The 25,256-nt window shown below is 41.7% G+C and overlaps 2 protein-coding genes across 2 annotated transcripts in view; one reads left to right on the top strand and one right to left on the bottom strand.

The window, feature by feature from the left end:
* ACOT11 (acyl-CoA thioesterase 11) overlaps positions 1-6,691 on the top strand; it is a 273,640-nt gene extending 266,949 nt beyond the window's left edge. The window contains exons 13-17 of the mRNA XM_060231869.1: positions 1,353-1,436; positions 2,734-2,867; positions 4,424-4,555; positions 4,839-4,965; positions 5,490-6,691. Of these exons, the coding sequence (XP_060087852.1) occupies positions 1,353-1,436; positions 2,734-2,867; positions 4,424-4,555; positions 4,839-4,965; positions 5,490-5,645 (633 nt within the window). The 3' untranslated portion in view covers positions 5,646-6,691. The remainder of the gene's footprint in view (positions 1-1,352; positions 1,437-2,733; positions 2,868-4,423; positions 4,556-4,838; positions 4,966-5,489) is intronic.
* A 960-nt stretch (positions 6,692-7,651) lies between these two features.
* On the bottom strand, positions 7,652-25,047 carry FAM151A (family with sequence similarity 151 member A). The gene is made up of 7 exons (XM_060233323.1): positions 24,914-25,047; positions 20,665-20,811; positions 11,832-11,984; positions 11,398-11,557; positions 10,047-10,271; positions 8,976-9,115; positions 7,652-7,736 (listed from the first exon to the last, which is right to left on the bottom strand). Exons 1-7 carry the CDS (start codon positions 25,032-25,034, stop codon positions 7,699-7,701), a joined length of 984 nt encoding a protein of 327 aa, XP_060089306.1. The 5' UTR covers positions 25,035-25,047; the 3' UTR covers positions 7,652-7,698.
* Positions 25,048-25,256: the final 209 nt, after the last annotated feature.

The raw sequence follows: 25,256 nt of genomic DNA on the forward strand, positions 1-25,256 counted from the left end.
TTTTTTTAAAAAAAATGGCAAAAACGGTTTTCTGACTGCATTGGCAGCAATTAGAAAAATAACCAGCATCACATACAGATCTCTTTCTCCATGAACATTTTCCTTAAAAGGAAGGTCTTAATATTTATACAGTAGGATGGGGGGGGGCGGGAAAGGACACTGTTTGGGTCTTCGCTTGGGACAGAATTCTACGGAAAGGGTACTAGGGCCATACTCCTGGTAGGCAATCATCTTGTTATCACGCATTGTGGACTTGGAATAGAGTGTTTGATGCTCTGGGAAGGTTTGTATCAGTCCTTCAGATATTCAGTATAAGAACATTTAAGGATATAAATGCAAAATCAGTACTTTTGAGATGATCTCAAAATTCAATTAGAAAGTTGTTTTAAGCACAGGGGAGAAATATATTTATTTTATTATCTCACTCTCATAATCAGTGTTCCCTCTAAGCTGAGTTAGTGTGAGCTAGGTCATAGTTTTCTAGCCTACAGCTCATACATTTTTGTCTTAGCTCAGGAAAAATGACCCCAGAGCAAACTGATTTATGCAGAAGCTCACAATATTAATGCCAGCAGCTCACAAAGTAGAATTTTTTATCACAAGACTGCACAGCTTAGAGGGAGCAGTGCTCATAATATGAGGAAAATATCCCTAAAATTCTGCATTCTTCAGTGAAGAAATATGTATTCCAAAAGCAAGCTATCCAGAGATTCAGATTTGAGATTGATACAAGCTCAACCAGTGGGTTGTGGCGATGAGAATGTCAGACTAGGATCTGTGAGACCCGGGTTCAGATCCCTGCTCTACCGTAAAAGCTCATTGAGTGACCTTGAGCCAGTCACATGCTGTCAGCATAAAGACCCTCACAAGAATGAGGTGAGAATAATGGTAAGGGTGAGATGGGAAGAACGGTGTTGTAAGCTGCTTTGTGCCCATATTGGAGAGAAGAACAGGGTAAAAATACCTAAATGAATTATTATAGCTTATTGAATCTGAACCATAGCACTGACAGTTTACTTCCTGTACTTTGGGAAGAAATTATATGAAAACAGCTAAAAATCAACTAAATTTTCTGAGATTTCATAATTGTGAAATACCCCAAACTGCAGAATCTATATGTTGCAAAGAGTGTGAGGCACCATTTTAAAGGTCTTCATCACTATCTGCTTATTCCTAGAGCAGTTAAACATGTGCTTTGTGCTGTACAATACATGAAAGGCCATAATCTGCCCTTTACAGTTGATTAAAGATGGAGATGAGAGAACTGGTGGAGCATCAGGTGAAGGCAAATAAAAATAAAGAAAGCAGGAGCTCTCTCACTTTTGTTGCACTTTTTTTGCTTTCTGATGCAGGTTTACCTGAGTTACAACAATGTTTCTGCATTGAAGACCTTAGTTGCCAAAGCAAACTGGGTGCTTGCCTCCGAAAGAGACAAGGTAGATGCCACTTTCCCAGTTCTGTCCAGGTCACAGTGTGTGTAGTCAAGTGTTCAACCTCTTATCAAGGACCTGCCTGGACACATTAGCTGCCTTGCAGAGACACAGTTGTCACTGTACAGTCCAGATGATATCACCCTAGTAAGCCTTTCAACTGAGGGCGGAGCGACCATTTCCAAGCATCATCTGTGTCCATCCCTGGATAAGTTAGATCTAGCCACAGTGATCCATGCCTTAGTTACATCTCTACTGCACTGTGTTTTTCTTGGGGCTACCCTTGAAGCTGCAGTTAGTGTAGAATGCTGCAGCTAGTCTGCTGGCTGGGGCCAGCTATTTGCAGCATATGTCCCCAGTATTACAGCAATTACACTGGCTACTGATCTGCTCCTGAGCCCAATTCAAGGTGTTGGTTTCATCCTTTAAAGCCCTACATGGCTTGGGATTGGGATATATTAAGGGCCATCTTCTCCAATATGTTCCTGCCTGGGAATTAAAATCTCAGGGAGGGGCCCTCCTGATTGTCCCACCATTAAAAACATTCATTGGGTACTAGGTATAGGGAAGAGGGCCTTTTCTGTGGCAGACCAGCAATTACTGAACAACTTCCCCAGAGAGATGTTTCTGGTCTCCTCATTGGGTTATTTTTTGTTTTTTAAATGTGCATGTGTGAGTGAGTGTGCACCGGGAAGTCATGGTGACCTCTGGTGACTGACTCCAGGGCTGTTAGAGTCAGGGCTGCTGTTCCTCTCATTGTTGATCTTCAGGAGGCAATTGAAGACAGTTCTATTTAGGATAGGATTTTGATTGATTTAGCTTTTATTACTGGCAATATTATTTGGAATTTTAAAACAATGACATTTATGGGTTTTCTAATTGTTGTTTTTATTGTGTTTTTATAATGTTTTATTTTTAGTGTAAATCTCCTTGAGTTTTACAAGACAGACAGCTAATAAATGTTTTAAATAAATAAACACCAGCTGCTGGGAAGCAACAGTGGTTGGCCACTGTGAAAAACAGGGTGCTGAAATAGATGGACCCTTGGTCTGATGTAGCCAGGCTCTTCCTATGAGGTATTGCCTGTTGCACTTCTTGAGCTAGAGAGATCTGTTGCACCACTGGTATCATTTTGGCAGAAAGACAACTAAGTTTTAGTCCTTGTTGAATCTACAAGAGGCTTTGGAGTTTGCAAGTGTTATTTCTTGTTCTGGATCTAATGTAACAACAAAACCCCCTTCACGGAATTAAGAATATCTTTGTTAGGGATGCTTTAACTGACTCTTGGTCTGCACTGTCTAAGGTCAAGATGTATATGCTAGAAGAAGATAAGTTCCTGTCTATCAGAATTGAGATGACCATCTGCATTGATGCAAAGCAGGCCTTCCTGCTGCTTTCAGACATGAGGCGCAGGCATGAGTGGGATGAGCACTCCCTGTAAGTACTTTGAACAAGAAGCAGTTTGTCATAGTTGCTCTTTTGTTAAGAATAAGATCTCCAGTGTTCTCTCTTGCAACATAAGCCATCTCATTGCCCTCTTAGGCATTATCTTTGCAGTAGCAATGGGTAGAAGGTAGTGGGTGCGTTTAAAAAACAACAACCAAAAGTTGAGGTTCTTAGCTGGATTCTGTTCTCAGAGCCCTGTTCTTTTCTCCTATGTAATCATAGGGTACTCACAGACCAATAAGGGGTATTGGATCCTGAGTTATCAAGGGAAAGGTAGATTTACAAGTATTTTAAATAAATATCGAGCTAAGTGAGTCACTGTACTAAAAATGGGGGATGGACTGGATGGGGAATAAGAGGACTCCGTATAATGTTCCCTTTCTCACAATCCAGTACCTCCATTTTGATCCTCCCTTTCCAGAAGAATTATCTAATTCTGCAGTGGGAGACTTCAAGCTTGATTTCAAGTCTTTTTTTTTAAGCAGAGCTCCAGGGCCCAAGAGTTGGAACTAGTTGGGCAACAGCTGTACCTCAGTTGCAAAATGGTTCTCCTAGAGGGCAGTGTCATTCACAATTGCTTGCTGTGTACATGAGCCAAGCACTGGGATATCTGTTCATCAAAGAACAAATTCATAACTGAGTTACTGTGCATTTGGGGTTCAGTACTTGTGTAACTTCACAAACTGTGGCTTACTGGCAACCAATTAATATTACCATTTTACTAATGAGGAACAGTGAGGCTGAGAGAGATTACCATTCCTGAGCCACCATTTATCTCAGCATTCTTATTTATGAATTTATTAGAGATGAGTGGCTACAGTATGGCCAAGGAAGAAGAGCAGTAAATTGCTGAGTCTAACAATGGAAGCCAGCCCCTGTAGGGGAAGGAACTCCCTGAGAAACATATAATGGGAAAACATTATGCTTGTCTTGAAAGCTAAATTTAAGCTAGGGAGCAAAGGCAATAGAAATCTCTTTCACTTCAGTTTGTTGTAGCGGTTAAGTGCATAGATTCTTATCTGGGAGAACCAGGTTTGATTCCCCACCCCTCCACATACAACTACTAGAGTGACCTTGGGTCAGTCACAACTCTCTTAGAGCTGTTCCTCTCAAGAGCAGTTTCTGTTAGAGCTCTCTCAGCCCCTGCCCACATTTCCTTTCCTTCCAATGATCCATATGTTGTAGCATTCAGATTTGTCACACTGCCAACACTGCCCATTGTTTGGTGGGGCACATCCACAAACCAATTGCCCTTTCACCATACCCCCTCCAGCCTAGAAATAGCAGCTCTCCAGCAGCCCTGGCCCCACTCAATGCACAGCAGCCAAGAAGGTCAGAGCGCCTGCTCCGGCTGCAACACCACTGAGGATGTTCTCCGCAGGTGAGAACGAAACGTCTGGAAGGAAAACCTTCTCCAGTAGAACACGGTACTTGAGCCCGAAAGATTCTACAAACCCTAATGAAGTTACCAGCCGTAAAAACCTGAAATCTTTGATAATTTCTGATTTCCTGGAGTTTGTCTTTTTTAAAAAATTCTTTTTTTGCAGATGTGCTGAGCTGGTGCAACAAGTTGACAAAGATGATATGATCTATCATGTAATTAGTCAAACCATCAGTGAGGAAAACAAACCTCAGGACTTTGTCATCTTAGCATCACAAAGAGAACCTTGCAGCAAAGGGTAAGTTGGCAAGAACTTCTCCCCGATTGCTAAGTAATATCAAGGCTCATCTGGGCTTTCAGAAACTTTTCTAAAGGACCTGAAGGTTACAATGGTTTCTGATTTTATAAAAATGTTTATAAAAACCATAGGCAGCAAAACTAGATGGAATAGCTCTTTGTGTTCCCAGGTAGCTCACTTTTACATAAGTAGCCTGGGGACCTGTTGTTCTTGTTTCACTTTGATAGGAGAGGAAAAATACTGCTAATTGCACTTGCCTTGACCACATTTCCTTTCCTTCCAGTGATCCATATGTTGTAGCATTCAAATCTGTCACATTGCCAACACAACCAGCACAGCCAGAATACACTCGAGGAGAGATCTTATGTTCTGGCTTCTGTATTTGGCAGGAAACAGAGGAGCTTACCAAGGTAAGCGTTTAGACTTCCAGGAGTATAGTAGAGCAGCCAGGGCTCTGTTTGAATACTCCTCCTAACATGGTTTGAGGTTTACACCTCTAAGGCATCCTAAAAGAGGCCTAAGGTACAAAGATGCTGCTTCAAATACAGAAAGGCAGTCAAGTGGTTTGCCACACTGCCAGTGTAATGGTTGCTTTAGGTTTGAGAGTTGCTGTTTTAGGATACTTGTAATATCCATAGATAGTTCAAGACACATTAGTACTTAAAACAGAAGATCCATGATGCACCTTCCATTGGGGATAAAAATGTAATTATTGACAATTTGCAACTTTGAGATAAACTATCTCTCCCTGACAAATGCCAGGGCCAGTCCTGGCAATACATTTAAATACCCTTTTACCATCATAAAAAGAATGTTTAACACAAGTTAAGCTTTAAAACTGAGCTTGGTGAGAGGAATGGGAGAAGAAACTCATATTATTTTGGAATCAGCTAGTCCACCTAGGGAGTAACTGACAAAATGTGTTGGTTTCCAGGTGTCCTATTACAACCAAGCCACACCAGGTGTGTTGGGCTACATCACAACTAACATTGCTGGGTTGTCCTCGAGCTTCCACTCCACCTTTCAAGCCTGTGAACAGTTCCTCCAAAAGCACAAAGATGATGTCTCTGTCAGACTTCAGAATCTTTAACTACAACATTTTATCTTTGTATAGTCGTGTGATGAACATGGATGTAAATATTGAAGTGACCTTCCTATATTTGTGAATGGAAAGAAATAGACTTGTTCACATACATAAAGTGCATAGCCCAAGCTTGCAGTAGTGGACCACCTTACAGGAGCATGATCAGAATGAGAAATTGTAATCAGGAAAGTAATTATTGATCTTACAGGTCATTGTGCACCTTCTCTATTCAGGAAGCAGCACATGAAGATTTTTCTTGGATTATGTGTGTCCTTAATATCTGTCTGTCTTTTGAAGCTGTTTATTTAATTGATAGGAAAATCTGATTATAAAGGGATATATTAAAATAGATTCCGCCTTCTATTGCCTGATCCAGAAGAATAGGTGCTAGATCAGTTTGGATTTTTTTAAACCTATACAGGAAATAACTTTTCATATTGTATCAGCAGAAGTGATGCTTCCCCTAAAGTGCCTTGTACCAAGGAAACTAACATTCACAAGCACCAACAGTACAAATTCATAGGAAGAATTATTCTTTATTGGAAGGGTTTACAGACTTTTTCACAGGGCTTGGTGGTGTGTATTCAGAGCATTGGAGTGCATCATAGTACATCTGCCTCTCAAAACCTTGGATTGCTTTACTTCTGTGCACTTTAACACGAACACAGCATGATGTCAAATAATGTCACATGTGAGGAGAACTGGAACAACTAGAATTTCAACAATCCTTTGTGAATGTCTCTTATTTAGTCTTCCTTGAATGATGGAGTTTTCTATCCATGTCAGTCAGTGCAAGCCTGAGAGAGATTGTTTAGCCATAAAAGAATTTTTCTCACAGAATTCTGGAAGATGCTCCTTTTTGACTTGGATCACTAGACAATTGTGGACTGAGTGTATTATCACCTTTCTGTGCATTCGGTTTGCTGGTAGATAGTCTTTTCTTTTATGATCTTCCATCAAGTTTGTCGATTTTGGCTTTATCTGTCTTCCATTGCTGATCAGGATTATGTATGTTTGTTGAAATAAATAGCAAGAAAACTTATTAAAAAAAACACACACCGAGTTTGTGTTTGTCATGAAGAGTCTGCTCCATTTCTCCCTAGAGGAGTGTCTTCATCACTATGTGCAAATTCATTTATTTCTGTTCTCATCATGTTACAGAGGGCTTAATGTAGAGACAACCAAAGCCCATATACACATGCCCATGTTTTGATTGTAGCAGTGAATCTGTTTCTAAAAATTAGTATCCAGGACTGAGTGCCACAGAATATAGCAACAGTGTTAGTGGTGATGGTGCATACTGAATTGGCATTCCATTAAGACAAACTTCTGTTGTTTCACTATAGGTTGGGAGTAGAAGTGAGTTGTGGGTCTGGAAAGGCTGAATGTTGCTACCAGGCCCATAGCCAGAAAATTTTGGGTGGAGGGGCCCGGGAGCTAAAAAATTTGGCTGGGGGAGCCGTGGAGCTTGGCTGCTTCTTCCCCCCAGCAGCCAGCTTGCTCAGCCCCAGCACTCTCTTGCACTCCCTCTCTGGGTGTTGCTCTCTCGCTGTCCCTCATCACTGTTGCTCTCCTGCTTTCTGTCTCACTGCCTCTCTCTCACTGTCCCCTTCTCTCTCGTACTGCCGCTCTCACTCTCTCTTGCTGCCCCTCTCTTCCTTGCTGTTCCCTCGCTCTGTCACTCTCCCATTCTCTCTCTTGCTATATTGTGTATTCTGTTTCTGCATGTTATTACATTTGTATTTCTACCTTCCTTCTCTCATAGAACTCAAGGTGATAGATACAGGGTTTCTAGGAGGTCACCCATGCAGGTTCTGACCATATTCAGGCCCGCTTGAGGTTGCATGTGCCTTCCACCACCATACACTAGGGACCCCAGCCCTTATGTGATAAGTTGTTAGTTCAACTGTGTCTCATTAGTCTGACAAGATTTTCAACATGACAGTTTTTAAAATACTTGAATAGGATGGTCTGAGCATTCCCTTTTAATAGATAGCATTATCATAACACCCACCTTGATCTATGATGAGTCTTTTGGAGTCCAGTGGGTAAAACTACTCTAACTGTTTCCAATTAGAGTCTTTCTTGTAGAATTGACTATGGACAGAGAGAAGTAAAATCAGCTCCTTTTCTCTCCTGTAGGGTACACTGTTGGCTGAAATAATAATCTACACATGCTGTAGCTCCTCATATATCAATGATGGTTATTTACTGTTTGAAATTTAGACTGAACTTGGCTCTGAATACTGAGCCCATGTTTAGACTGCCAAACCAGTTTCAAAGTAAAGGAAGTCAACCACACCACATTATTTAGGCTCTCATCCTGCAGCTTAGAAATGTCCCAAATTGGAGTCTTTGCTCTGCATAGACAATCAGAAATTTCCTAGTGTTCCCCCTGAGTTAATGGGAAATCAGAACTAAATGGAAGTCCTAAAACTTTGCTTGATACAGATATAACAAGACCTCCTTCATTTTGGGTGTTTTATCCCTATTTGCTGAAGCAGCAAAGGGGCAAGTTATTTGTAGTTTATCTTTTTAAAAATCCAGATAGCTTTTATAACCCAAAATAATATCCTTTACAGCTTGACCATTTAAAGCTACCACAGCAGGATAGTCAGTGTTATTGAATGGCCTGTAAATTAGATTGCAAAAACTGCATCTAATTCTGATCTTTGTCATTGTTCAGAATGCAGATTTTAAAAATCCCCAAAATGAGGCCATGTATAGAGAAGCCATAGATCTGGGTCTTAGCCCCAGGATGAAAAGTAAATCTTAATGGGAAAAAAAGATGATTTAAAATTTCCCCCAAACTCTTGAAGCCAAGGCCCAAACCAACATGTTTAGGGGTTGCCTAGTATTATGCCTAGCAACCCCGTCTGCTGGCCCTCCAGCAGGTTCAGCGGTTGTCAAGGTGTGGGAAGGGAAACAAGACTGGTCCTGCTGCGCTATAGGCCACATTAAATGGCTCAAGTTCAGGTCTATCCTGTGGACATTTTAACATCTAGTTTGACCCTAAGTCTTTCAGCCTTGCAAATGAGCCTACATAAATCCTCAAATTTTATTAACCCATATATTTACACTAGATATTCTGTTACCTAACCTGAACAAGTCCTTTGTAAAAGCCTCTTTGTCTAGCCACTTGGATGTGGTTCTCTGAGGTAACCAGAAACCCTGAAATCAATTGTATTGGATGCCTCAAGATTAGTCCTGTTTACAGGACTCTGGTGCCTCTGATACATAAAATTACGTACAAATATTTCATGACCTCACACTGACATTCCACTATCTTGGTTGAGGCATTTATCTTGCAATCAAAAAGTAAAATTTAATACTCACGTGCCTTCTCTTTGAACTGAGACAAAACAGGATCATAAATGTCATAAAAGATTTGTTCAGGATGGCTATTCTCTCGAATAAACAGAAGATCTTCTATAGTAACGGAGTCAGTCTTTCCTTGCCATAAAGTCAGACTGTATCTGTGAAAATGACACATTTTGGCATGGGGGACAGATTCTCACAGGGTTCTCTGAAGCAAAGTGCATTCAGCACAAGTACTCATTGGAGATAATAGCTTCAGGCAAGGGCTTTTGACTGGGGAAATGGCATTGGGAAAATAAGGGTTAAAGTTTTGCTTCTTCCATGATTGATCTGAGCAAACTGGCAGCTCTCTGTGGCTGAATTTCAGTAAAAACAAAGCACTGGGAGATCAATGAAGAAAATTAGATCTGAGAGAGAAACTGGATATGATGGTGGGAGACCTGTGAATGGATCTCCCTTGGCTTTTAACATTTGTCAGCAGCTAGGGGGCAGAGAAATCAGATTCCAGTGGTTAAGTAACCATGGTGCAATACCATAAAACTCTTTCCTCCAGAGTCACGGTCTGATGTGGAAGTGCCCCATGACTTCTGTTAACGATTCAAAAAATGTGTGAGCCATCTAGGGATACCCCATTGTCATGTCTAGCAGCATCTTGAGGAAGTTGCTCATGTTTTGTGTTTGGGAATCTGGCGTTTCAGTTATCAACAGTTCTACCTTGCCAGACCTACTTTATATTGGTTTGGATCCAAAGGTGGTAATGCTTCTGTGCTGCAGCAGCTGCTCTGTCAGAAATAGTTTTCCATCTGTAGAGGCATTTTTCCCCCTTATCCAGCCCTCCCATTGCAAACATGCAGTTTTCTTCCCATATTGCTCCTTCAGGTCTGCTGACCCACATGAGCACAATTTTGGGAAGGCTGCAGTGAGAGATGGCAGCTTGGGATGTGGCCTTCTGTGGTTCGACTGTGCTTGTGCTGCTTAGGAACTAGGCCATGATTGGCAGGTTTTAAATGTCCGTGTCAACCCAAGACTGCTGAAATATTTTGTGTTGTGCAGGAGCTAAAGAATGAATTTGACAGGGCAATCTCTTACCGATTAGACTGAGTCAGAAGCCAGTTGAGATAAGGCCAGGCTGGCCTTACCATAACAGCTCTTACAGGGAAGGTGATTCGCTGAGGCAGCTTTCCCACAAGGCTATGCATTTCCTCAACCATTTTCTGGGTGTAGGTGTTGTTCAGGAAGGGAGGGAAATAAAGAGTTGTCCAACCGGGGGAGAGAGTACAGTTTGGGAACTTCTCCTGGATGAGTGAGAGGAATCTAAGGACAGCAACAACAATATATTGTAACTGCACACATAACATCAGCCATTTGGATTCTACCTAGCATTTGAATAAGCAGGGCTTGGGGCATGGATGGATTTTAACTTAGGGGTAGGAAAAAGGTGACGATAGAGCTCTGATCCCCTGCCTTAATCCCTACCCTTACTACGAGGGATCCATTATGATATGTTCATATAAGCTAAGATGCCACTTGCCCACAAAGTTCACACTAAAATACAGATAGTAACTGTGCCTGGCTGAGCAGTGATTCATAGCCATTCTCCAGGCAAAGGACAGCATGGCCATCTGAAACAATCAAACAGACACTTTGCATGTATCATAGGTCATCTTGTGTTCTCAGTCTGTGCAAAATTGGCTCAGTGAAGCTCTGTGAATGCAGAAATGGCTACAATGGGATGATCTTAAGCTTTTTCACCCAAGAAATGCTGGTCCTTCTTTACCTCAACATGGCACTGCCCCCAAAAAGAAACATGTGCCTTGAATTCCCTGGAGGGAGATATTTTACAAAATATCTAAAACAGTTCCGCCACAGCCAATATATGGCAAGATACCTGCTTAGTGCAGTGTGGTTAGTGAGTGTTCCTTGCACAAAATCATCCCACTGGTGTCCTCTTTTGAGCTGGTCCACAGTTCCCTGCACAACACAAGAAGAGGCATAGGAGCCTACTTCTTTCTGTTCATGGCTTGTCATGTGTAGCAGAGCACCTTTAAATCAGTTTCGTAGCACAGCTTTATTCCGGCTGAGGATCCACAAATACCAGGGTATTATGGGAATAAGCTAAGGATGCCAGCCTCCAGATGAGGTCTGGGGATCCCCCCTGAATTACAGGTCATCTCCAGACTACAGAGATAAAACGGATGCTTTGGAGAGCAGAATCTATGGCATTGTATCCTACCAATGTCCCTGTCCTCCCCAGGTTCCACCCCAAATCTCCAAAATTTCCCAATCTAGAGCTGGCAGCCCTCGAATAAGAGTTTGCTGTTATGGCCTTTTATGTAAGAGAATGCCTGTCTAGAGATCTAATGCTGAAGCTAATTCCTTCAGAAACAAACAAGTGCAAAATACACTATAATCCAATATAAGAAAATGTCATTTTACTCACAGGCTTGCATTGACTGCAGTGTTAAGAGGCACATTGGGACCTTTCAAAATATCTGCATTTAGCCACACAGGTCTATCAATAGCCACTTGAGAAGATTTTTTGGCTAAGATATCCAAGGATGGACCAACAGCCTTGATGCTTTTGAAATCTAGCTTGATAGCTGTTCAGAGAAGGAAGAAATTCTTGTGACAGGAAGCTCATTGTGGTCTTGCTATCTCTCATCTTAGTCTATTCTACAAGGTAGCTCTGAAAGTAACCTAATATACAACTATATTATTATCCATACTGAGGCCTAGGACAGGAAACAAACAATTCCTCTTTGTATGGAAACCAGAGAAGTACTTCAGATGAAACCAATTTGCACTGAAAGAGCCAGGAGCTTGTAATTCCCAATCACCCTAATAGGCATCTCTCTTCAACTGATCCAAACATACCTTTGTTGGATGAATTCAACACAGCCTCCAGCCAATCCTTTAGAGAGTTATCACTGTAGATGTCAGGTGGATGGGCCATTATGGGTTTGTCTGTTCCATTTTGTGTGTTGTATCCTTCAGTGGTGACATCTGCCTCCAGGACCATAATATCACCTGTGTGTATGAACATAAGTGCTCTGCTGGATTAGACCAGTGGCTCATCTAGTCCAGCATCCTCTCTCACACACTGGCCCACCTGGAGGGCCAGCAATAGGGCATAGAGATCAAGATCTTCCCTGTTGTTGGTTTCTTGGCACTGGTATTCAAAGGTTTACTGCAGCAGTGGCCAAACTATGGCTCGGGAGCCACATGTGGCTCTTTCACACAGACTATTTGGCTCTCAAAGCCTCCACTGCCCCATTGGCTGGCAGCTTGGCGAATGCATTTAAAGTTCAAGTTGCTTTCTTTCTACCTTTCCCTTCCCCAATGACTGACCTACCTTACTTCCCTCAAACATCTGACATTCATGTCTTGCAGATCTCAGACATCTGACATTTATTTTATGTGGCTCTTACATTAAGCAAGTTTGGCCACCCCTGGTTTACTGCCTCTGAATATGAAAGTTCCATTTAGTCACTATGGCTAGTAATCAGCCTATCCTCTATAAACCTATCCTCTATTAAACTGCTTAATCCCAATTTAAAGCCATTTATACCAATGACATCACTACATTCTCTGGCAGCAAATTTCACATTTTACTTACTCATTAAGTAAAAAAGTATTTCCTTTTGCCCATCTACTGCAATCTATTGCACATCAACTTCGGAGAATCATGGAGTTGGAAGGGCCCTCCAGGATCATCTAGTCCAACCCCCTGCACAATGCAAGAGCTTCACAAATACTTCCCCCACAGACATACACGCCAGTTACCCCAGCTTCATGCCCAAAAGACTGCAAAAACCTCCAGGATCCCTTGCCAAACTGGTCTGGAGAAAAATTGCTGACTGATCCTAAAGAGTCAATCAGCATTTCCCTAGGTGTGTAAGAAAGGGCCACGAGGACTAAGCAGTGATGCAACCTTTCCTGTCCTCTTTCTCATGATCTGCCTCATTCACAGAATCAGTATTGCTGTCAGATGGCCATCTAGCCTCTGTTTAAAAACCTCCAACGAAGGAGAGCCTACCACCTCCCAAAGAAGCCTGTTCCACTGAGGAACTGCTCCGTCAGGAAGTTCTTCCTAAAGTTTAGCTGGAAACTCTTTTGATTTAATTTCAACCCATTGGTTCTGGTCTTACCTTCTAGAGCAACAGAAAATAACTCCACACTATCCTCTCTATATGACAGCCCTTCAAATCCTTGAAGATGGTGATCATATCACCTCTCAGTTATCTCCTCTCCTAACTAAACACCCAGCTCCTTCAACCTTTCCTCATAATAGGAGTTGGTCTCCAGACCCCTCATCATCTTCGTTGCTCTCATCTGGATATGTTCCAGCTTGTCTATATCCCCAAACTGAACACAATATGCTAGGTGAGGTCTGACCAGAGCAGAGCAAAGCGGCATACCATCACTTCACATGATCTGGACACTATACTTCTGTGATCACATTTTCCTTTTTAGCCACCACATCACACTGCTAACCTACGTTCAGAGTCCACTAAGATCCCTAGATCCTTTTCACACATACTACAGCCTAGACAAGGCTCCCTCCCTATAACTATGTATTGGATTTTTCCTACCTAAATGCAGAACTTTACATTTATCCCCATTAAAATTGTATCTGTTTTAGCCCAGTTTTCCAGCCTGTCAAGATCATCCTGTATCCTGTCTTCTGCTGTATTTGCTACTCCTCCCAATTTAATATCATCTGCAAATTTAATAAGCATTCCCTCTATTCCTTCATCCAAATCATTTATAAAGATGTTGAACAAAATAGGTCCCAAGACAGATCCTTGAGGCCCTCCATTTGTCACTCCTCTCCAAGAGGATGAGGAACTCTTTGGGTGCAATCTGTCAACCAGTTACAGATCCACCTAACAGTAACAGGATCCAAACCTGTAACAGTAAGGATCCAGACTTCGTTGGCTTTGCTCAAGTTCTATTATTTTCAGAGAGGAAACACTCTCTACCTTGTGAATAATTTTATAATCATCTATCATGTCCTCCCTTAATCATCACTTTTGTAAATGTAAAAGTCCCAGACTCTTCAGCCTTTCCTCTTCCATAATTTTTCCAGTTCTGTAATGTGCTTTTTGAGATGCAGTGACCAGAACAGCATATAGAATTCCTGATGTGGCCAAACTACAGATCTATGCAAAAGCATTATAATATTGGTTGTTTCATTTTCTATCCCTTTCCTTAATAATAACATAAATCCTAATAAATAGATGAATAACCAAATAATCCCAAGCATAGAGTTTGCCTTTTCATTGCTGTGGCACACTGAGCTGACACTTTCATTGAGCTATCCATTATGACCCCAAGGTCTTTCATCAGAACACTTTCACACACACTAAATAATTTCAACCACTTTGCAACTGGATTTTACAGTGTGAAATGCAAAATCCACTTGTAAATGGTCACTGAAGTGGATTGAAACTGCATTATTTAGCATGTGTGACAGCACCCTCACTCATAGCAAGTTCAGATTCAATACTTGGAGCTGGAATTTTTTTATTATTCCAATGCACACATGTATTAAATTTCATTTGGCACATTGTTACCCACTCACCCAATTTGTGGAATTCCTTCTGAAGCTCTTCAGAGTTGGCTTTGATTTCCACCAGCCTGAATAATTTTGTGTCATCTGAAGACATAGCCACTACAGTGCTTAGCCTCAGTTCCAAAGAATATATGAACAAATAAAATAGCACTGGCACCAATACGGATCCCTGTGGGATCCCACTGCTGCTTACTTCCCTCCGTTGTTAGAACTGACCTTTTATCCGTTTAATCAATTTCCATAAGAGAATCCATTCTCTTATCCCATTATTGCTAAGCTTACTCAGAAGTCTTTGATAAGGTACCTTATTAAAAGTCTTTTGAAAGTCCAAATATATAATGTCTGTCACTTCACCTTAATCTACATGCTTGTTCACTTTCTCAAAAAACTCCAAAATGCTGGTGAGGCAAGACTTCCCTTTGCAATGGAATGCCCATGCTGATTTTTCTTCAGCATGCTTTCTCTAAAAATAACTCTATCTTTGATTATACTTTCTATTAATTTGCTTGGGACAGACATTAGGCTGACTGTCCTGATTTTCTGGCTCTCCTCTGGACCCCTTTTTAAAAACTGGTGTAACATTTGCTACTCCACAGTCTTCTAGCAGAGTGGCTGATTTTAGTGATAAGTTATATATATGGTCAATAGATCAAAAATCTTACATTTGAGTACCCTAGGAATTCTCAGCAGTATGTCATCAAGACCCGGAGATTTATTGGTGTTTAATTTCCCCAGTAGGACCTCATCTCTCATAATCTCAGTTTGACTCAGTTCTTCAGACTCCCTAGTTGCTTTCACCTACAGTATGTACATGCCTCATCCTTTCAACAGTGAACACAAAGGGAAAGAATTCATTTAATTTATCTGCCATCTTCCCATCTTTCCTTATCAATCTTTTTTATTCCTTGGTCATCCAAAGGCTCAGCTGTTTCTCTGGCTGATATTATGCTCTGGATATATTTAAAGAAATACATGCACACGTGCTCAATTCAAAGTGCAGAAAGCCTGGCAACTTTCTATGGGAAGATTTCACCCAGAAGCACCATTTCAGATTATGGTTCTGAAAGATTCAGCACAGGTCAAAGTCAAAATCTAGATACATTCAAAGTTCAACCATGAAGAAGATTGCATTTTAAAAGCCTACGCTGAAACCACAGTAGTGTGATAGCACACTGGAGAGTGCCTGGGGAGCCCCATGTTCAGATCACTGCTATGTTAGCACTCACTCTTACTGAGACACAGACCTCGGATTCAGCGGGAGCTCACAGGAGCACAGCTCCTGAACCTTTCTGAGAGTTCCACCTCCTCCTTCCCACCTTGTCCATTGACTAGTAGGTGCAGCTGCATAACAATCCCTAGATGAGCTCCACCACCTATTTTTCTACAAAACAACCCCTGCTTAGACTAATTAGGTCTGTTGTGAGAATAAAGTAGACAAGGAGAACCATGTATGCAGCCCTGAGCTCCTTGGAGGATGGGTGATTAAAAATGAAATAGTTAGCATTTGCTGTTATTGCTTTTCTGTTCTAATAACTATTACAAATGTTACCAACTGTGTTCGAGAAAGTTTCCTTTGTAAAGCAAAGATGGAAGATGTAGTCAACCATGAATATACAGCTGATGCCACAGGAGAAGGACAAACCAGTTCTATTGCCTGGAAAAACAGTTCTGGTAACAAAACAACAACCTGGAATCCTCTTGAAATTAATATGACTGGGGCTTTTATCGTCATGTGCATTTGCTTTTGTCCTTGGGGATGGGCCTACAGATTTTCTTTATTCTTCCAGTATTCTTGTGATTCCTTTACCCCAAGCAACTGAAAGGCATCTTAGGAGAAACCTCTCTATTCCACTTCCTCTATCAAGAGGGTTTTCAGATGCTCCTCAAAGAAGACTTGACTTCTCAGATAAAACATCTAATCCTAAATTATATCTGGGAAGACTGTATAAAACTGATATGTAGGAGGAAGAGTTACACACCAGCTTTCTGGAGCTTGCTCTTCTTCTCTTCATTTTCTTATCATAAGGTGATCAACTCCTTCAGGCCAAGAATGCCGTGCAAAACAAAGCATTCCATGTTGATGGAGCTGTTTTATCTCATGGAAATCAAATCAATTGCTCATTCTTATCTCTGCAGACTGAGCCATCCTTTCTCCTTATCATTACAGATTTCTGTGCCATGATTAACTCAAGAATGATCATATGTTAAAGTTTAGTAGAACTTTTCAGTTGTGGAGGTAATAATTTTTTTTTATTGGAAAGGGGAAAAAACATCTAACTAAATGTATACTTTGTCCATAGATTGGTTTAATCTTTTTTTTTCAAAGCTTGAATTGGTTTTGATATATTAATCCTGGAAAGCATTTATTTTAGTAATTCAGTTTACTTTTTCACTTTCATTGGGTTCAATGAGAAACAAATCTCTAGCTATAATTTCCCCCAACTCCTATGGAATAAAATTAAATATCTGTAAAAAAAAGAATAAAGAAATAAAGACAAATGTAATGTGTTTAGCTACAGGTGGAGCTGTGGAGCTAGAGGTGGAGCTTATTTAGAAACACTCTTGCTGCATTCAATCCAAACATGTTTTCCTCTTGCAGAAGGAAATCCATTCTGTAATTTCTTTAAAGTGGTGCAATTTGAATGGGAAAAATGCAACAATGGAAAATGTTAATTCTAATGCATGAGATGTCACTGACATCTTTTCATTGTCCTGATTTGTTATTAATAACTTGTAATTCAGCAGTCTCCCATTCCAGTCTGTTTCTGAAATCCCTTATCAATAAAACAGCTACTTTGAGGTCCCTCACTGAATGCCCTGGGAGATTATAATGTTCTCCTACAGGTTTCTCAGTTTTGTGAGTTTTGATGTCAGATTTGTGTCCATTTATTCTTTGGTGTAGCGGTTGACCCATTTGCCCTGTATAGAGAACTGAAGGGCATTGTGAACATTTAATGGCATATATAATGTTAAAAGATGAACAAGTGAATGTGCCTGAGATGGTATAGTTGACAGGCCCGTCGCCAGAAAATTCCAGTTGGGGGGGCCCAAGGGAAAAAATTTGGAGTGGAGAGGCCCTCTGGTGGACCCACCCCCCTCTGCACGGCGCCTCCCCCTCCCAACTCACTCACCAACCCGGCAAAACAGTAAAGAGCGGGCTCCTTGGGTTCTTTCAAGGCGCCCCCCCACCCTGATCACATGATCGGCGGGAAAAGCCACACCAAGGTCAGCAGTTTCTATGCCGGCTTTCCAACATTCTCAGCAAGTTTGGCGCTAGCTGCCCCAGTGCTGAACATCCTGAGCGTGCCGGAAAGCTGGTGTAGGAACCACCGACCTCGGCACGGCTTTTCTTACTGATCACGTGATCGGCAGGGGGGCGCCATGAAAGAGCCCCAGGAGCCTGCTCTTCACTGTTTTGCTGGGTTGGGGAGGGACGGAGGGGTACCCATGGAGTAGGATGGGGGCCAACAGAGTAGCGTGGAGATTGGGGCCACCAGAAAAGTGGCGGTGGAGAGAGTGAGGGCTGGGGAAAGGAGGGGCCATAAAGGTCCAAGGGGGGTTTGGGTGTGGGGCGCAGCTATGGGCCTCCCATGGCTGCAGGCCTGATGGTTGATGTTATTAGGTCCAGTTATTGTGTTGTTACAACACTTAGGGCTTTACAGAGATATCGGGTTCTTATCTCACAACACATGCTAAGTCACTCAGTTCTCTCTTACATTAAGAATTAAACTTTGTTGGTCTTAAAGAGGCCACCGAAGGAGGCCCATGTGAAGTCAATTAGGGATAGGGCCTTTTCAATCACAGCCCCCTGCTGGTGGAACCAGCTACTGGAGGAGGTGAGGGCCTTGCGGAACTTTGGGCAGTTCCGCAAGGCCTGTAAGATGGTCCTCTTCCAGTTGGCATATAACTGACTGGTATTTAAAAACTGCGGAGGAAGGCTGTGAGAATAGCACCGAACTGTTAGACTGTTTATTCTTGTTACTGTTTTAACTATTGTAAATTATTGAATATGTATTTTAATATTTATTAATCTTAATTGTTTTGGATTTTATGTTGTAAGCCGCCCTGAGCCCGCCTTGGTGGGGAGGGCGGGATATAAATTGAATAAATAAATAAATAAGTTCTCACATCTGTTTAACTCTTTTATAAATTGTATCCTAATCTTCTGCTACTCACAGGTTTTACCAACTTTTGTAATCCAATCTTAGCTATATGTATTAACTGACATATGTGTATATGATAACTGACATATATGTATATGTCAGTTGTTTATCCATCCTGACTTTAGTGAGCCCTTCCTGGCAACTAAACCTGCCCCCCCTATAAGTAATGGTTACGGAAGTCTTGTTTCACTGTATCTGAAGAAATGTGCAGGCACATGAAGACGTGTACATGCACATGAAAGCTTATACTCAGAATTAAACTTATACCCAGAATTAAACTCTGCCACTGGACTCAAAACTTTTTTCTATAAGCTTGAAAAGTTGTAGATGGTTGCTTTATGCAGCCAGGGGGATGTGTGAGCAGCATACTGACTAATTTTAAAAAATGAAACAAAAATCCTAGTTCATTATTCCTGGCATTATAACAAAAACAAATAGGAAAATTAGTACTGTTAATTAATATTCATTATTTTAGAGCTTCATTGTTCGGTTTAGGGAGTTCAAACTGAGTTCAGACTCTGAAAGAATTGGGGGGGGGGGAGGGAGACTAAGGATTTAATGAAACTGACAGAAGACTTTTCTGACTGTCAAACATTTTGCAACAGAAGATCATTTTGATTATAGGTTTTCCTTTCCACAGTATTGCCACATTGTTTGCAGGTGTGAGGAATACTTTGATTATAAGCAACCGTCTTTTCTCCTCAGGCTCTTTGTCGCCTGGGTTGGGGTGAGTATATGGGAAAATCTCAAATTGAAGGGAGGAGAGGCCCACTAGGTAGGGATGCCAGCCTCCAGGTGGCATCCTGGGGTTCCCCAGGAATTACAGCTCACCTCCAGACTACAGAGATCAGTTCCTCTGGAGAAGGTAGATGCTTTGGAAGGTAGGCTCTGGGGCATTGTACCCCATGGAGGTCCCTGTCCTCCACAGGCTCCACGCCCAAATCTCCAGGCATTTCAACCTGGGTCTGGCAGCCCTTTGCCCCCATCCCCCCACTGGTGGCCAGGAAAGAACCGGTAACCCCACCACCAGGGCTGCTTACAGTGGAAGAGTGCACCTTCATGGCTTCCTGCCCCTCGCTGTGGCTAGCAGAACCAAAACAAGGAAAGAGGTGTAAGTTATGTAAGATGAAAAGGTGTTCTTTAAAACATATATATGTTATTTATAGTCCATGTTTGTCACTTGGACTCAAGGTGAATTATACAGAGTGAGTTTATATAACTGACATGGTAGGACATTCCATAAACAATACAATAGAATTAGGGTTGTAGAGCCAATTAGAAATCTAAAACCAGAACTAGTTTTAGCAAGCTAAATACAGTGGTATAGAGACCACAGTTGTTACTTATCCAAGTAACTTTGTGAATCACTTACTACAATGCAACTGTACTGCTTGCATAGAAAAGCCCTCTTGAATAATTCAGATAAAAGCTACATGTGAGTTTATTCGGGTAAAGGCCACATTCAGATGCCAAAACTTGTTTTCCTTGAAGCAGAATTAGAATTTTTGTTTTAGGTTACTGTATATACAATGTGGAACTCAGATTGGGCTATGCAGTTCAGGAGAAACTTTTGTCCTGAAGCACAACATCTCGTTTCCTTTCTTCCTGGTACGTCTAGCTATATACACCCTAAAGGTAAAGGTAGTCCCCTGTGCTAGCACCAGGTGTTTCCGACTCGGGGGTGACATCGCATCACAATGTTTTCACGACAGACTTTTTACGGGGTGGTTTGCCATTGCCTTCCCCAGTCATCTACACTTTACCCCCTGCAAGCTGGGTACTCATTTTACCGACCTCAGAAGGATGGAAGGCTGTGTCAACCTTGAGTCAGCTACCTGAACCCAGTTTCCACCAGGATCGAACTCAGGTCATGAGCAGAGCTTGGACTGCAATACTGCAGCTTTACCACTCTGCGCCATGGGGCTCCATATATACACCCTAAGTGAAGAGGAAAAAACTCAAATCTTACTTTTTAAGGCTTGTTCTAACTCACTCTTCCTGTTTGCAGCATGGTACCAGCTGACCAATAATCCATCCTTTTGGTCTATTCTCCTCAAGTTTACCAGGTAATCCAACATGTCTCCCCCAGTGCTGAAGGCTGGCTTCTCTGCAAATTCTGAAAGATAAAGAGCTAAATATGAATTTTTAAGGAAACATGGCATGCTCCTGATAAAAAAACAAGGCCAAAATATTAGTGGACTAGTCACTAGAGGAAGAGCACATTACAGGCTCAGCTCAGACCTTATGATGCACCATGGGAAAGAAAACTTAACTACAGCCTGGAATCATGTTGGTGACGACAAACTGTGACCAGTGTTCCCTCTAAGCTGAGTTAGTGTGAGCTAGCTTACAGATTTTTAGCCTTTAGCTCACACATTTTTGTCTTCACTCAGGAAGGATGACCCCAGAGCACATCTCATTTCCTCACAACTTTAATGCTAGTAGCTCACAACTTTAATGCCACTAGCTCACAAAGTAGAATTTTTGCTCACAAGATCCTGCGGCTTAGAGGGAATACTGACTGTGATTGGTTAGGAAAGCAGAGTCTGAAACTAGGTGGATTCACTGTGGTTTGGCATGATTTCTGAACAGTTCTGCTCCCAGAGGCCAGTCTGAATGGAGAGATGGAAGAGCTGAAGAAAAGCAACCCTAAAGAGCAGCTTGGTAGTTTGGAAGCTCTCAATCCATTAGTTGGGGTCTAAATTACAGGTTGTGCAAACCCTGGCTTGGTGCTGCGTCTGAACTGAGCCCCTTATTCTTCTTCTTTGTGTGCCCTGCTTTAACATGGTGTGTTGCAGTAGGACACAGCATTCAATTTCAATAAGAGAAGTGTCTAAAATTTATTTAATAAGCCATACATGACAGATGAGAATGAATTTTGAATGAAATGGAAACTATGAGAATGAATGAACTGAATGTTGTGAAAACCTTATGAACTGTAAGATTGATATGAACTGTAAAATTAATATGAATAAATGGGAATAATATAAATGAATAGGCTCAAGGAAATCTGGGTCTGGGTTTTGAACCTGGAAACCCAGTTTCACAACCTGAATATGTCATAGTAGCCATCATTAGTTCTTGGTTCTACTTACTTAACTATTCTAATACCTTCAGAAAAATGGGTGAAGATCCATGGTCTGCAGTGTTCACAATGCTGTTCAGATTGTAAGCACTGAATGGAAGAATAGCATTCAGCCTGTGAAGGGCTATGGGTTGGTGATGGTATCTGGCAAGACTGTAGATGGTTCAACTTCACAGAGATTGGTGAATCTGATTGACTGATTGATTGATTGACTTAATGTATACCCCATTATTCTCCACAGAATGGACCCAGAACAGCTTACACTCAGGAGTATCAAACATAAGGCCTGGGGGACAAAACCAGCCCGTGAGCAACTGATGTAAGGGAGGCAAGGCAGGAGGTTGCTTGGGGGGGTGGGATGCAGATGAGTGGGCACTTGCAATGAGTATGTGTGGTCAAAGCTATCAAAAAATAGAAAGGAAATTGCTAGGGGGCAGGATTATGAGGCTGAGGTAAAATAGTGGTGGGGGGATGGCAGTGAGGATTGGTGAAGACATGGAGGGGCAGAGCTGAGCAGCTGGCTCTGACACTGCTTCACCAAATGGAGACAGCAGGCACACAGAGCAGTGGTTTGCTGATGAAGGAATGGGGCCAGCAGGAGACAGAGGAGGAGGAGGGCTGGCACATCGATTGGGAGGCAACTGGGCTGTCTTCTGTGTTCTGCTCTGAGGAGAAATATGTCTCAGCCTCAGAAGCATGTGGAGTAGGTTTGCTTCGTCCAACTCAGGAAGTATCTGGGAACTTTGGGGATGGAGCCAGGAGACTTTCCCGTTCCCTAAATAAATAAACAAAAATCCAGCAGTGCAGTTCCCCTAAATATAGTCTTCATTTTCTCATCTTTTTTGCCTACCCTGGCAGCTGCACTTCCACTAAATTGAAGTGAAATTTGTCATACCCCCCACAAGCCCCCTTGTCAGGCTTTGGAAGCAGTTCCAAGCATGGCTTTTTTAAGGAACACACACACACACACACAAAGCAGCCAAAATAAACACAGTTTGCAAGTGAAGCAGGGCTAAAATAAAAAGATATTAAATAAGGTAAATTGAAAGCCGTTAATTAGCCACAAGGGCAAGAAAACAAAAGGTCAAAGAAATTTTGAAAGTGCTTGCTAGATGTCTCTGTGAAATAATCCTCCTAGATTGTGAAAGTAAGGAAAGGGAAGTTAGCAGTGTGTTTGGCAGCATAAGGCAGCAAAAGAGGAAGTTAATCCTTCACCCACTGACTTTGCCTCAACTGTGGAAAAGAGGAACTAGAAACTGGCTGGAACAAGCATCGAGCAATGTATGTTGGAAAATGTCTTGGGAGCAGGTCAAAGGTGCAAATGTGTTTTTGATGAAGGATATTGCTGCAAGAGTGTTAGCAACATCAATGCCATATATGGAAAGACCCTCCCTGTCTCCTCCTTGTTCCTTTAGTAATATGACGCTTGTAATGATGTATGGGATATGGGGTGGTCCTTTCCTGTAATTGTGCAAGTGTTTACTGGAAATGATTGTCTGTGACTATAAAACTGTAGACCTTCCTGAAATTGGGGCTCCCAGATTCGTTTAGACTGAGTCTGGTCTGGGGTCCATGTACACGTTAAATAAACAGCTGTTTCTTCCTGATTTAGCCTGTGGCCTCGTTTCTTCCTGACCACCAGCAGCCCATTTGTATGATCTCACTGGGAGCTGCTGAATGTAACAGTTTGCTGTATTTCAACCAACTTCTTAAAACACAGGAACACAAATGGAGAACAACCTAGGGGGTGGGGTTTTCCTCCCTCCCATAATCAGGTTCTAGCTAACTCTTTACTATCCATTTTACTGTAGAAATGACTTCTGAAGCAAATCCAAAATGAACTGAGGGACTGTGCTGGTTATTCTGCTTTTCTCACAGGCTGATTCACAGCAACATGACTCTGCCTTTTCAGCCCGCCCCACTGCAACTCTTCTCAGCTGATTTAAAGACACATACACATTCAGAAACACAAAGAGTTACATGCATCTCCATTTTATGGCACACAAGACCCAACAAAGTAACATTTATATCAGATAAAGCCTTTGTAACAAATTATAGCAGAGTGAAGATTTAAACCTGAGTTTCCCAAATCCTAACTGGACACCCTAATCACCAGCCCACACTAGCTGAGCTCATACATATATTTCAGATAAGTCCACAATGAATTTAGCTACCTTTTTGCCACCTAGCTTCCATCTGCCTTTACCAACTGATTGTTCACATGATTATTCCAGTTCCAGGAATGCCCCTGTTAGGCTGGAAGAACTTTAACTGCTATATTTTATTGGACCAATTGATGTAGAAGAAAGCAAGCTTTCAAATTGTACTGAACTCCTGCTCACCATCTCCCCCCTGTTGAATCTGACATAAATGTTACTTTGTTGGGTCATGTATGCCATAAAATGCAATGCCAGGAACTGGAGATATAAACTTTATAAATGACACAGGCAAACCCAATTAATAATAAATAATATTTTTACTCAAAATAAAAACAAAAGCAATTGATTTTTAGGACTAAAAGCAATTGATTTACTGGGGAATCCCCCCAAACCCTGATCAGTGTATTTAACCATATGCAAGACTAGTTTTCCCCCAAGGGATACCATGAAAGGGGGAGGGATCTCACATTTCCATACAAATTAGTTACATTTTGTGTATATATTCTTTTTGGAAGATGTCATGTTCCTTGCTAGTAAATAAGGTAGTTTTTCAGCAACTCCCACCCTAATGCACAGCCTCAGCAGCCAAGCATGGTTATAAAGCAAAATACTTGCACACTTCTGCATAAACCTAAGCTGATCAAATCAAAGAGATAATTTTACAAAGCTTAAGTTGTAACAACATCATTGTTCTGGGGCCCATGAGGTACCTACTGTCTAGAAAGCTGATCTGTGGCAAATTTCATGATACAACATTTTTATGTCCTTGCTTGCATCCCCCTTTTCCACACAGCTGTCTTCTGCAATATGGATTCTGCAGGTAAAATGTTTAGAACAGTCCAGCCTTACCTACTATATTGGCCTGCCTAGCCAGTATGACAGCGACAAGCCTAACGATGCAGTCATAGCCACTGTGTGAAGCCCCATATCACACACTGGATTTTCAATTAATTCTGGCTTGCTTGATTTAGTACCTGGAGTGGAGTCTCTGTTGACTGTCAGATGCACAGTGAGAGCAATGCAGGCAGAAATCAGGGCCACAGTACATATCCCAGCAGCTGCAGCTCCTTTCACACCAATGGACGGACACTTCATAGTGGAAAGTGAAGCACTCCTTGGCAGCTATGCCTAGAAAATTGCAGCTTCTTTCCAAAAATAAGTCGAGACAGTAAGTGGAGATGGAAGGTGAATTCTGAATTATGAAATTCCAACCAAAACCTTTGGCTGCTGAAACCACAATTCAGAACACTAATCTTAATGCAGTAACCTTTCTTCTTTCCTATAGATGTCTCCTTTTAATAATCCAGTGAAATTCTG

This window comes from Heteronotia binoei, chromosome 2, assembly GCF_032191835.1.
Source record: "Heteronotia binoei isolate CCM8104 ecotype False Entrance Well chromosome 2, APGP_CSIRO_Hbin_v1, whole genome shotgun sequence".
Lineage (NCBI taxonomy): Eukaryota > Metazoa > Chordata > Lepidosauria > Squamata > Gekkonidae > Heteronotia > Heteronotia binoei.